We start from the raw sequence: 14,552 nt of genomic DNA on the forward strand, positions 1-14,552 counted from the left end.
TCTTCAAATATTTTCTCAGGTCCCTTCTCTCTCTCTTCTCCTTCTGGGACCCCTATAATGTGAATGTTGGTACGTTTAATGTTGTCCCAGAGGTCTCTTAGGCTGTCTTCATTTCTTTTCTGTCTTTTTTCTTTATTCTGTTCTGTGGCAGTGAATTTCACCATTCTGTCTTCCAGATCACTTATCCATTCTTCTGCCTCAGTTATTCTGCTATTGATTCCTTCTAGTGTATTTTTCATTTCATTTATTGTATTGTTCATCTCTGTTTGTTTAACCCTTCTAGGTGTTTGTTCTTTAATTCTTCTAAGTCTCTGTTAAACATTTCTTGCATCTTCTCGAACTTTGCCTCCATTCTTTTTCCGAGGTCCTGGACCATCTTCACTATCATTATTCTCAATTCTTTTTCTGGAAGGTTGCCTATCTCCACTTCATTTAATTGTTTTTCTGGGGTTTTATCTTGTTCCTTCATCTGGTACATAGTCCTCTGCCTTTTCATTTTATCTATCTTTCTGTGAATGTGGTTTTCCTTCCATAGGCTGCAGGATTGTAGTTCTTCTTGCTTCTGCAGGATGAGGTTATCTAAGAGGCTTGTGCAAGCTTCCTGCTGGGAGGGACTGGTGGTGGGTAGAACTGGGTGTTGCTCTGGTGGGTAGAGCTCAGTAAAACTTTAATCCACTTGTCTGCTGATGAGTGGAGCTGAGTTCCCTCCCTGTTGGTTGTTTGGCCTGAGGGGACCCAGCACTGGAGCCTACCTGGGCTCTTTGGTGGGGCTAATGGCAGACTCTGGGAGGGCTCACACCAATCAGTACTTCCCAGAACTTCTGCTGCCAGTGTCCTTGTCCCTGCGGTGAGCCACAGCCACCCCCCGCCTCTGCAGGAGACTCTCCAACACTAGCAGGTAGGTCTGGTTCAGTCTCCTATGGGGTCACTGCTCCTTCCCCCTGGGTCCTGATGCACGCACTACTTTGTGTGTACCCTCCAAGAGTGGAGTCTCTCTTTCCCCCAGTCCTGTTGAAGCCCTGCAATCAAATCCTATTAGCCTTCAAAGTCTGATTCTCTGGGAATTCCTCCTCCCGTTGCCAGATCCCCAGGTTGGGGAACCTGACATGGGGCTCAGAACCTTCACTCCAGTGGGCAGACTTCTGTGGTATAATTGTTCTCCAGTTTGTGAGTCACCCACCCAGTGGTTAAGCAATTTGATTTTATTGTGATGGTGCCCTTCCTACTGTCTCATTGCAGCTTCTCCTTTGTCTTTGGATGTGGGGTATCGTTTTTGGTGAGTTCCAGTATCTTACTGTTGATGATTGTTCAGCAGTTAGTTGTGATTCTGGTGCTCTTGCAAGAGGGAGTGAGCACACGTCCTTCTGCTCCACCATCTTGAACCAATCTCCTAGTCTGTTCTTTTAAACTGAATTTTCTTTTCAAAAAGGTAACCTACCTACAAAGCACAGAATTCATAAGGTGCATAAAGGTATACAGTGAAAAGCGTGCCCCCTCCCCCAGTTCCCTGTCTGTTTTATTTTGTTTTACCTCTTCTTGTATCTCCTTTCATATGGTGCATATGCAGGCATCATTATGAATATATTATTTTCTTCTGCAAATGATAGAATTCTCTCCTTCACTCTGCTTTTTTCTAAACTTACATTTTTATAACTTGGTGATTGCAACACAGCCATACACTTCCATATCAACTTCATTTTTTTAAAAAAAGAGCAACTGTCTAGTGTTCCCTTGAACAGAAATACTGTAATACATGTACCCTTTCCCTTATGATGAATTTTTTAGTTTGTTTCTAATTTTTCATTATAGATAATAATTAAATGGATAACACTGTAGAGGGATACAGTGTAGCATAGTGGTTAAGCGAGCTGTCCCCTGAACCTGACGCCTGGTTTCTTACTGGCTAAAGAATCTTGGACAATTGATTTAAAGTCTCTTTTGCTTGAGCTTCTTCACCTGTAAAATGGGTCTGATGATAGTACCTACCTCCCAGGGGTTTTGTGAGGACTAAAGGAATTAATATATAAGCAGTGATGAAAACAGCACCCAGCACGTGTAAATGCTCAGTAGGTGCTAACTCTTACCATCGTAGAATTTGCTGGGTCCAGCAGTATGAGTGGCTTTAACTTTGATAGATTTGCTGCATTGCCTTCCATCAAGGTTGTCAGTGTATCCCCATGGCAGCACGTGCAAGTGTCTGTTTCCCCACAGCCTTGCCAACACAGCAGGTCACACAACTTTCTGAACTTGGTCAATCAGAGAAAATTTATAATTTAATTCAGATATTTTTGGCAAGCCAACTCTATACCAGCCAAGCCAGTCAAACCTTTGCTGAGGCCCTGGAGGTGCAAAGTCCAGGCTCATGCAGATGGTGTGTGAGCAGCACACTGCAGTGTGGTGAACCCTGCACCCACGTGGGACATGACAAATGTTGTTCTTTGCTGTTCTGCCAAAGCATTTCAGTGAGTCAAGAGAGATATAAATAATAAGGCCAACTGAGAGCAGACTTTTCACTCCACTCCCAGAATATGAAGAGGGAGGGTTGCCAGTCCTGGGTATGGCTCTGTCCCCATCATAGACAGCTGAGACTCCACTGAGCCTTTTGTCCTGGTCTCTCATGTCTAGTCTCCTTGATTCTCTTAGGTTCACAGTATTCTTCACTGATTTCCAGAAAGCCATGTCAGTGTTGGTAATTCTAAAGGCAACTTTTTTTTCTGGAAGTTTCTGGTGCCTGGGTCACAGTGAACCGGGGGCAGAGAAGGGGCAAAGTTTTCATAGATCCCTGCCTGCACCATCTCCAGAAGAAAAAGGAGAGTCATTTGTGGTCATTATTAGTCAAGTCATTTCGCCTCAACAAGTATTTATGAGTGCTATCACTATGCAAGGCACGGGGCTGGATGCTGGGCTGAGTGAGGCCCAGTCCTGCTCCTTGGAGAGCTCCATTTCAAATGCAGGAAGTAAATATTATGTAATTATCTGAGATCAGTTTCCTCACTACTCCTAGTGGCAAACATAGATCAAGTACCAATAATGTAGTGCAGCACACAATCCCACAACAACCCTATGAGGCAAGTGTTATTTATTTATTTATTTGTTTATTTATTTATTTATTTATTTATTTATTTGGCTGAGCCGGGTCTTAGTTGCGGCATGTGGGATCTTTGCATGCGGGATCTTCACTGCAGCATGTGAACTCTTAGTTGTGGCAAGTGGGATGGCACGTGGGATCTTTGCATGCGGGATCTTCGCTGCAGCATGTGAACTCTTAGTTGCAGCAAGTGGGATCTAGTTCCCTGATCAGGGATCAAACCCGGGTCCCCTGCATTGGGAGTGCAGAGTCTTAGCCACTGGTCCACCAGGGAAGTCCCAAGGCAAGTGTTATTATTATCCTTGCTTTACAGATAGGGAGACTGAGGCCCAAAGAGCAGCACCAGGGCCCAAACCACGATTCGATACCGCTTCTCATTAGTAACATGGCAGTGATAATCCCTGCCCTCCACCCCTCCAGAGACTTGTAATGAACAGAAGAAAGCACATGAAGGAACTTTTCAAAACTGTTATAGAGTCTATAAATGTAAGGTGACTTTGTAGTATCTATTACAGTCCCCTGTAACCATTTCAGCAAAACCCCATTGCATTAGGTGTTCTATTTTAAGATGTACGTAATGCTACCTTTGAAAGATTGTCAAATGAACTTGAGAATGACTTTCAATATTTCCTTCCAGGTGATTTCCTGGGCATGGGTATTCCTTTAAAATAGAAACAATCTAGGTGAGGTTCATTGCCTAAAAGATGAAAGATGAAGACCTAATGTGAACGTGGGTTTAAAATAAACAGCCATTTGCTTGGGGGGAGTTAGGAGGAGGCTTTTGCAGTGGATGGTTCGAGGAGAAGCAGAGTTATTTATTTTTCTGTGCACACTTTAACAATGGAGAGAGCCCTGGGCAGAGCCTGAGAAATGCCTGATGGGGAACCCAAGAGTATGAATTAGGGGCAATTAACTCAGGATACACCGAGAGTGGCTCAGGGTTGGTCCTGGGAGGAACTCACTGGGATCGCAAGCAGACAAGCAGAAAAGGGAGGTTGGAGAGTCTGCTCCATTTGGAATTCAGAGAAATGAGTATTGGTGGGCTTGAAAGTGCTCTTTCAGCCAGCTGTTCATTTCCATGGTCAAGTCCATTTGAGAAATACTCAGATGGCATCCCAGCGCCTTTTGAATGATGCACTTTGACCCAAAACACCAAGTACAGAAAGGGGGTTGGTGAAGGAAGGGAATGTTTTTGCCATTTATATGGTCTGTTGGTCCCCTGTGATGAACCATTAGTTTGTTGAAATCAAGAACTGCATCTCATTAATCTTTATCCTTCCAGCACTTAACATACCTGAATGTAGCAGATGTTTACACTTCCTTGTACATTACTGATCCATGACATGACAACTGAATGAATGGAACTGAGGGTGCCATTCTGAGTTAGATTAGGAACACCTTCAAAAATTAACCTTGGCCAGAGGATGATTTAGAAGAACACCGGGGCCCTTCAGTTACTTGCGGGGAGGGGGAGGATTCATCTCCCTTTTTGGAGGAAGGATGCTCTTGTCTCTGGTGTCATGGGGGCTGGAAACAACTGAACAGAAACAGAAAAGATTACCGAGTTTACCTCCCTGTTGATTTGGGAAACAGCCTTCATCTCTCAGGTTGATTTTGAGTGTCTCTTTTTAGATACTTCTCAGCAGCATTTTTGTACCACCCAGTTTGAACTCACCCAGTTAGGCCCTGACACTGGCAGCTGGTGATCATGCTAACAGCATAGCCGAGTGCCGGTGCAGTCACATGGAATGACACGAATGGTAGTGGGATGACCCAGGAGTCCAGTCCTGTGCTGTTCTCCAGTGGCTGTGTGACCTGAGACAAGTCGCTAGACTTCTCTGATTTTAGATCCCCCTCTATAACACAAGGATGGTGGTGTCTTTCCTGCCCACCTCACTGAGTTGAAGACATCCATGAGTTAATGTATGGAAATGGATGAATGCTATAAAGTGGGGAGCTGGTGTAGGCATCTGAGTGCATCATCAGCCTTTTTAAGCATTTTCCATCCTCTCCTGTTTCTGGACTCCTGCCCAGGATGCCTTTAAATATATCAGTGGTCGATAAGGTAGCCCAGAAGTTATATCCTGCACATTTTCTTTCATGGTCTTCACAGTGGCTCAGAGTACATTTGAACTTCTTTTTCATCTCCATAATAACTGTTGTGAGATCTTTGTCCATTATTCATGTTGCTTTAAGTTCCTTCTCCCTTTTTCCTTGATCAGTCTTACTACAAGTTTGATGTGTCTTTTCAAAAAGCCAGCTTTCAGATATGTTGGTCAGATCTATCTTTTTCTACGTCATTAATTTTGTCTTTCATACCTCTTTCCTTCTACTTACTTTAGGTTTATTATGTTATCCTTTTTCTAACTTCTTAAATGTTCTCTAATAAATATGTTTAAGGCTATGAATTTCCCTCTAAGTATATATCTTTAGCTGCATCCCAGAGTTTTGAAGTTTGTCTCATTTTTAAACCTACTTTCTTATTGTTTTCTAATTTTATTGCATTGTCATTAGATAATATGGTCTGTAGAATGTCAACACTCTGGACTATATTGAGATTTGCTTTGTAGCCTGCTGTGGGGTCAGTTTTTTTTAATGTTTCCTATGTGATAGCAAAGAAGTAGTCTCAGTTTGGTTGTTAAAGTTTATATATTTGAATTCTAGTTCTGTGATATATTCACTGTATGACCTAGGGCAAGGTACATATCCTCTCCTGCTTCAGTTTCATCACCTTTAAAATGGAATGATTCACACCTCAGAGACTTGAGGGCCTGGTGCACACTAAGCATCATATAAACATTAGCAGTGATTACTATTCTTTTTTAGCTATTAGGATTAGCTTATTAATCTTGTTCAAATCTTTCATATCCTAGCTCATTTTGTGTACCTGATATATGAGTCTCTGAGAGGTATGCATTAAAGTCTCCCACTATAAATTTGCTTATTTCTCCCTACATTTCTGTACATTTTGCCTTATGTTTTCAGTCTCTGTTGTTAGGTGCCTAGTTTCATTATTAGAGCTTTTTAGTGAATGATTCCTTTTACCAGTGTAGAGATGTTCATGTTGAATTGAGCCAATTCTTATTTATTGTGATTACTGGTACCATTTGGATTGTTTTGGCCATATATTTTGTGCTTTCTATTTACTAAAATTTCCTTGTAACCTGCCATTTTCCTTTTGAAACCTGGACCTAATTAACTTTGATCATCATGTATATTTATAGTGTAGTATTATGCTATTCTGATTTTTTGTTGTTGTTCCATATTTACTGTGCAATTTTCCCCACATTATACAGAACATGTGTTTATAACAGTTGTCTCACAAAGCTCTTTTGCTTAGATTATGATCTTTGCTTCTGGGCTTTATAAGAATTGGAGAGCGCCAAGATACTTCAATGCCCAAAATACATGAAAGTACAAGGCAAAGGTGGTCCTTTCAGCCTCAGGTCCATGTGGAGGTTGTAAGCTGGTCAGTGACATCATTTTTGAAAGTGCACAGCAATGAACTAAACTCACTGGGTCCTGCACCTAGAACATGTCAACCAGTTAGACTTCAGTATCCAGTTACAAACACTGAAGAGAGAGGATTCAGGCAATGGACAATGGCCATGCTGAACGTTCTTAGTTACTGGCTGTAGGACTTGTAACAATTTGAAAACTATATCTGGGATTACTTTTACCCTCATTTATATTCCAGGATGGGAGAGAGAGAACACTTCTATAACTAATACAAAGGAAAAAAGCTTTTGTCTGTTTCATTTATTGCTGTGTCCTGGAACAGTGCCTGGAACGTAGTAAATGACCAGTAAATATTGTGAACAAATTATGGTACCAAAATAATTGTTATGGGAACTTTGAGAAGAAAGAGTGTAATTGCAACAAAAGAGATTGTGAAGGCTTCATGGAGGAAGTGACAGTTGAGTAGAGCTTTGAAGGATAAGTGGGGTCTGGAGGTTAAAGAGTGTGCATCAGTTAGGGTTTGATCAGAGAAACAAATTACTAGAAATGATATAGAATATGGAATTCCTTTTGGGAAATAACCTGACATAATTGTGGGAGCCAGCTAAATACTTTATGTTCAACTGTTGCTCCGGAATCCGGTGTGGGGCTTAAAGTGGGCCTAAAGCAGGGCAGGCAGCCAGAAGGAAAGAAGGAAAGATGTAGAATGGGGAAGACCAAGGGCGAATGCAACCCTGAAACTGAGCTGGAACAGTGTCAGTTTCTGAGGCTGATGAAGCTCCAGCTTTGGTGGTACGTGTGACCTGTGGGAGAGTCTGGCATCCTTCATCATAGAGCCAAACGTGCCCTTGGCCCAGGACACGGAGAAGCCTAGGGACGGTCCAGCAGGAGGCAGAAGAGCTAAGAGCTCCCAAACTGCCCAGTCCACCAAGCTGAGCCAGCAGATTGGTGACGGTGCGCGTGAGCTCCAGCCACCCCTGGCGCCCTGCATCAGTCATCCAGAGGCTTAGAAAGATAAAGGCTGCTGCTTTGTGCTCATCTTCCAGACCTTGCACAAAGTCAGCTGACCCAGAATATGCAGGGAAGGGAATCCTGGGAAACGTAGCTCTGACTTAACTACGTTGGCTCAGAACACATCACCCACAAAGGGAAGACAAGGGCTTAGGTAGAATGGCTGTGGAGGCAGAATGGCCCCTTAGCCTCTAACAAGCTCTGCTGCTGGGCACTCTGGACAGGTCCTCCAGGCAGGGGTGGACAGTCACTTCCCGAATGCCCCTCCACCCTGATTCTTCGGAGGGGTCCAACATCACATGGGATCAAGATTTTGTCCCATTTAGAGATACCACAAAGTTCTCAGAACTTAAGAATTACGAAGACACTAAGGGCTCCTGAGCAGAGCTGGAAAACACCCAAAGTTTGGGCCACAGCCATCCCTACACCCACACCTTCCAGCCACGTGCCCTGCAGATTTCTCATGAGAAGTGCAGTTAGTCCCAGCTGTTGCCCCCAGGGGACGTGATGGGAGTGCGGGGTGAGTGTGGGAGAAAATGGTTCTCCTGCTGTCCTAGAGTGGCCTGTGAGTTATTTGGGTTTATTTATGTCATGTTTACCGAGCGTAACCATGTGCCACACTCTGTCCTTGGAACCAGGAAAACAGTGGTAAAACAGAGCAGAGTCCCTGCCCTCATGGGGCTTACCTTCCAGTGAGGGAACCAGAATAAAAAAGTAGACAATTAATGTCACCGGAAAACAAACAGTGAGGTCATACAGCAAGGTGGGAAAAAGAAAGTGAGAGGGGGTGTTATTTTAGAGAAAGGTAGTCAGAGAATAATACTGGGGATTGTTATTTTGAGTACTTACTGTGTAGCTAATATTGTTCCAAGGATGTTACATTCGTTTACATTTACATGCATTTAATCCTCACGACAACCTAAGTAATTTTCCCAAAGTTACATCATCAATAAGAAGAACTGGGATTTAATCATAGGCAGTCTGCTGCCAGAGCCCAAGCTTTAAACAAGGGAAGGATTCTTGTTGGTGGTGACTGAAGTGAGGAAGCACATAAATATCACAGAGTGGATCATTGCAGGCAGCGGGAACAACCAGTGCAAAGGCCCTGTAGCAGGTTTGGAGGAAGCAGCTTGTCGTTTGGAGGAAGTGAGACCAAGAGTTCAGTTCTGGACGTGTGACAGTTTTGAGAAGCTTATTAAGCATCCAGGAGATATCCAGAGGGCAGTTGGACATACAAGTCCAGACTTTAGGGGGAAACTTGGAAATAGAGATAAATTTGTTTGTCATCAGTATCCGTGGAATTAGATGAGACACTAGGGAGTGAGAGAGAAAAGAGAAGTCCAAGGACTGAGGTCTAGGGCAGGGGAGGAGGAGGTTTTAGCAGAGGAGACCGAAAAGGAGCAGCTGCAAGAGAGGCGGAAACCCAGGAAAGGGGGCTGCATGGAGGAGGGAGTGATCACATATTTCCAGTTCTGCAGAGAGGTCCCGTTAGCTGAGGCTTGAGGAGTGACCATTGGATTTGGCAACGTGGAGGTCACCATTGGCCTTGACACTGGTGGCCTTTCATAGACATTAGTGTACATGGAAGGCAACCAAAGCAGTTTCATTCTGTGTCAAGTGGGGAGGGGAGCCGAAGGCCCCATCTTCCAGCCTCAGCTTTGCCCCTCTCACCCCCGAGGGCATCTCCCAGGGTCCCTGGAGCACAGTTTGAAAACCACAGATGTAACCAACCCCTTTGTTTTACAGCTGATGAAGCTCAGGTCCAGAAAAAAAGACAAGACTGGCTCAAGGCCAGGCACATAGTTAGCAGGAAGCCCAGGTTGCAATTTATTATTATTTAATGAGATTTCTCAACAAAGAAATCTGTCCTAGCCTGTCTTACCCTGTTTTCCATGGACAGTGGTTACTGTAACAAGTAGAAGAATCAAAATAAGAAAGTCTTCACCTTTCTATCTCTGCAGAAAGGGGAAATGATAACAGACAAATTCAACCTCATAGAAAATTCCGAAGCCTCATTATTACCTCATGGTTTCCATATTGTCCTCCCACTATACCCCATTTCTCAGAGCTTCTGGTCAAGTTCCATGTTTTCTGATCCTGTGTGATAAGATGTAGCAGACTGCCACCTGTAAAATGGGTATAATAATACCAGTTGCTCCCAATTATAGACCAGTGGCTGTTGCTGGCACTGTTCTCAGATCCCCACAGCAGGGTCAGATTCCCTGATGGCATTTCATTTCCACTCCTCACTGGTGGGAACCGTGGACAAGCTACTTCCTCTCTCCACGGTTTAATTTCGTCAGCTGTGTGACTTGCTTGGTAGACTGGAAACAGGACACAGGGATAAGGGCTGACACTGCTCCTAAGCAAGGCAGGGGGCTCAGCACTGAATCATCACAGGCCTGTGAGCTGGGCACTGCCACTGGATTGCAGGGGGCTCTTTCTCCTCCACTCTCTGGTTTGATAAACCCCAGGTTGACTCAGAGCACTGTACTTCGTCTCATCTTGCAACTGTTTTTGCCTTAGGATCCATGCTTGAGGCCGAATGAACCTTCTCAGACTCTGCCCAGAGGAGAAGAGTTTCAAGATAAGTTAGCAGCTGAAGAAGGAACCCACAGCGATGGAGAGGAAAGGTACAGGAGGTCAGGCAGGCTTCTGAGGGCTCCAGTGAATGAGGACTCAGAGTTGGAAGGATTCATTCATTCATTCATTCTGTCCTCACGTGTTTATCACAGCCCCCTGCATGATGCTTAGGGAGGGAACAGACATGTCTTGTATGCCTCCAGCACAGCTATGGACTTTACCTGAATTATCTTATTTAATTGTCACAACAACCCAGAGGGACCATTTTGTGTATTAAGAACCTGAAATTCAGGGGCTTCCCTGGTGGCACAGTGGTTGGGGGTCCTCCTGCCGATGCAGGGGATGTGGGTTCGTGCCCTGGTCCGGGGGAATCCCGCATGCCGTGGAGCGGCTGGGCCCATGAGCCGTGGCTGCTGGGCCTGCGCGTCTGGAGCCTGTGCTCCACAGCGGGAGGGGCTGCAGCAGTGAGAGGCCCACATACCAAAAAAAAAAAAAAAAAAAAAAAGAACCTGAAATTCAAAAGGGTTAATAAACTGCCCCAAAGTCAGACAGACCTGGACTGTCCCCAAACCTCTGCTCCCTGTTCTTCCAAGTGTTCTTAACTAAGTAAGGGAGATGAGGGAGCCTAGTCACTGAGTGGAAATCTCCCACCTTTATCACCTATATTAGTCAGCTTTTGCTGTTGTAACCAACATTCCCAAAATATCGGTGGTTTTAGCTCATAGGTCAGCTATCTTTATTCTTGGCTCTGCCAAGCTCTGATATTTTTATATGAGCTTGGCTCCTGACTGAGAGTCAGCTGTTATTGCTTTGCCCCAAACCATGGGTAGAGTTTTAAGTCTGCTCAGATGCCTTCCCATGCTGGGACTGAGACTGATGGATTAGCCTCTCCAGGGCATGTTGTTGTCATGGTAAAGGGAAGAAACACAAAAAAGCTGATGGAAACATGCAGTGCCTCTTAAAGCCTACACTCAGAACTGCATTCTCTCATTTTTACCCACATTCCATCGGCCAAAGCAAGTCACATGACCAAAATTAATATCCCTAGGCAGAGGAGCATATGCTTGCCACATGTCTTAGTTAGCTTGGGCTGCTATAACAAAATACCATACAATAGAAGTTTATTTCCCACAGATCTGGAGGCTGGGGAGTCTAAGATCAAGGTGCTAGTCCATTCAGTTCCTGGTGAGAACTCTCTTCCTGGTTTGCACATGGCCATCTTCTTCTTGTGTCCTCACATGGTGAAGAGAAAGGCAGCAGACAGTGTGGGAGGAGGTCTCTCTTGTGTCTCTTCTTATAAGGACACTAATCTCACCATGAGGGCTCCACTGGCCTGACCTAATTACCTCCCATGGCCTTATTTCCAAATACCACCATTGGTGATTGGAGCTTCAACATGTAAATTTGGGGAGACACAATTCAATCCATAGCATCACACAAGGCAGAGGAAGGGGAGAGTGAATATTTGCTGAACAATAATGATCTGTCACACCACCTCACAAGATTCTGATACAGTGGGTCTGGGTACATCCCAGCCCTATGTCTTTTGAGAAAGCTTCCCAGGTGATTCTGAGGCCACCACAGTTATAATCCACTGCCCCACACTAATCAACGGCTGTGTGGGGTCCTGACAGATGACATGGAAGCCATGCTACCATCTGGCAGCTCTTCAAGTAGTTGGTTGCCATAGTCCATTTGGAGTGATTAGCAGTGGCTTCTGAGCAACAGAAAATTATTTCTACGGTTCTGGAGGCTGGAAAGTCGAAGGTCAAGGTGATGGCAGATTCTGTGTCTTGTGAGGGCTCACTTTCTAGCTTATAGAAAGCATCTTTTCACTGTGTCTTCACAAGGTGGAAGGGCAAGGGAGTTGTCTAGGGTCTCTTTTATAAAGGCACTAATCCCATTCATGAGGGTTTCACCCTCATGATCTAATCACTTTCCAAAGCCCTCATTTCTTTTTTTTTTCTTTTTTTTAAATGGGTATTCACATTTATTTATTTATTTATTGAATTTTATTTTATTTATTTATTTTATACAGCAGGTTCTTATTAGTTATCCATTTTATACATGTTAGTGTATACGTGTAAATTCCAATCTCCCAATTCATCCCACCACCACCCCCCACTGCCACTTTCCTGCCTTGGTGTCCATACGTTTGTTCTGTACATCTGTATCTCAATTTCTGCCCTGAAAAAATTGTACCATTTTTCTAGGTTCCACATATATGCATTAATATACTATATTTGTTTTTCTCTTTCTGACTGCACTCTGTATGACAGTCTCTAGATCCATCCACGTCTCTACAAATGACTCAATTTCATTCCTTTTTGTGGCTGAGTAATATTCCATCGTATATATGTACCACATCTTCTTTATCCACTCATCTGTCGATGGACACTTAGGTTGCTTCCATGTCCTGGCTATTGTAAATAGTGCTGCAATGAACATTGGGGTGCACGTGTCTTTTTGAATTATGTCTTTTTTTGTGTGTATGCCCAGTAGTGGGATTGCTGGGTCATATGGTAATTCTATTTTTAGTTTTTTAAGGAACCTCCATACTGTTCTCCATAGTGGCTGTATCAATTTACATTCCCACCAACAGTGCAAGAGGGTTCCCTTTTCTCCACACCCTCTCCAGCTTTTGTTGTTTGCAGATTTTCTGATGATGCCCATTCTGACTGGTGTGAGGTGATACCTCATGGTAGTTTTGATTTGCATTTCTCTAATAATTAGTGATGTTGAGCAGCTTTTCATGTGCTTCTTGGCCATCTGTATGTCTTCTTTGGAGAAATGTCTATTTAGGTCTTCTGCCCATTTTTGGATTGAGTTGTTTGTTTTTTTAATATTGAGCTGCATGAGCTGTTTATATATTTTGGAGATTAATCCTTTGTCCATTGATTCATTTGCAAATATTTTCTCCCATTCTGAGGATTGTGTTTTCGTCTTGTTTGTAGTTTGCTTTGCAAAGGCTTTTAAGTTTCATTAGGTCCCATTTGTTTATTTTTGTTTTTATTTCCATTACTCTAGGAGGTGGATCAAAAAAGATCTTGCTGTGATTTATGTCAAAGAGTGTTCTTCCTATGTTTTCCTCTAAGAGTTTTATAGTGTCTGGACTTACATTTAGATCTCTAATCCATTTCGAGTTTATTTGTGTGTATGGTGTTAGGGAGTGTTGTAATTTCATTCTTTTACATGTAGATGTCCAGTTTTCCCAGCACCACTTATTGAAGAGACTGTCTTTTCTCCATTGAATGTCCTTGCCTCCTTTGTCATAGATTAGTTGACCATAGGTGCATGGGTTTATCTCTGGGCTTTCTATCCTGTTCCATTGATCTATATTTCTGTTTTTGTGCCAGTACCATATTGTCTTGATTACTGTAGCTTTGTAGTATAGTGTGAAGTCAGGGAATCTGATTCCTCCAGCTCTGTTCTTTTCCCTCAAGACTGCTTTGGCTATTCAGGGTCTTTTGTGTCTCCATACAAATTTTAAGATTTTTTGTTCTAGGTCTGTAAAGAATCCAAAGGCCTCATTTCTTAATACCATTATATTGGGCAATAGGCTTCAAAATATGAATTTTGAGGGGGCAGAAACACTTATAGCACTGAGGAAACAGAGCCTACACTCCTAATCATATCATATCAATGGCAGTGTCAGGTACCCTATAGTCCAGTGAACTCTTCAGCTAATAATACTTCCACAGGTCCCTCCAGATTCTGTCTCAGGATCTATGAGGTGTAGAACCATAGAAGTTAAAAAGCACAGACTCTGGAGTCAGGCCTCCAGACTGAATCCTGGTACTGTCACTTACCACTGGCAGCCACAAATCTTGGCCTGTTTAAAACTCACAATTCCAAAGGGAAAGAAATAATCTTTACTGTGAAAATACTGGCAGGAATTTCAAAGAGGTTTCTAAGGGGCCCAGCTTGGGGCACATGTGCATCTCTGAGCCAGTCTTTCTGGCCAAGGAGATGCCTGGCTCTGATTGTTCAGGTATGTGTCACATGCCCTTCCCTGGGGCCAGCTAATGATGAGGGCAATGTTAGCTGCACCCAAACCCGTGGACTAAACAGGGCCACCATGGAAAGAGGAAAGGCTTCCCCAAGGAGAAGACGCTGGGCAGAGCAACAGCAGTGGTAGTTACAACAGACTTGTCTTTTTCTCCCACATAGCTATATTGATAAAGGGGTTCCTCAACTATAGAACCAAATGAGGAGGGTGTGGGGTCTGTAAGCTTCTTCCACAGTGGTTTAAGTGGGGGTGTAAGGACTAAGCAGTGATGAGAAAGGAATAGAAAGATCCAAGGTTAGAGGCTGTAGGACAGAACAAACTCATTGGCTCCTTTAAGGGGTGAGGCTGCATATTCAGTAGTTAACCCCTTGAAGGATGCTTGTCAGGGAACGTTTGGCATGG

At 43.6% G+C, this 14,552-nt stretch overlaps 1 protein-coding gene across 1 annotated transcript in view; it reads left to right on the forward strand.

The window, feature by feature from the left end:
• The window catches only part of FAM184B (family with sequence similarity 184 member B), a 120,812-nt gene that overhangs the window by 65,591 nt on the left and 40,669 nt on the right, over positions 1–14,552 (forward strand). Inside the window, exon 8 of the mRNA XM_060103848.1 lies at positions 10,085–10,191. Coding sequence (XP_059959831.1) covers positions 10,085–10,191 — 107 coding nt within the window. The remainder of the gene's footprint in view (positions 1–10,084; positions 10,192–14,552) is intronic.

This window comes from Mesoplodon densirostris, chromosome 1 (genome assembly GCF_025265405.1).
Source record: "Mesoplodon densirostris isolate mMesDen1 chromosome 1, mMesDen1 primary haplotype, whole genome shotgun sequence".
In the NCBI taxonomy this organism is placed as follows: Eukaryota; Metazoa; Chordata; class Mammalia; order Artiodactyla; family Ziphiidae; genus Mesoplodon; species Mesoplodon densirostris.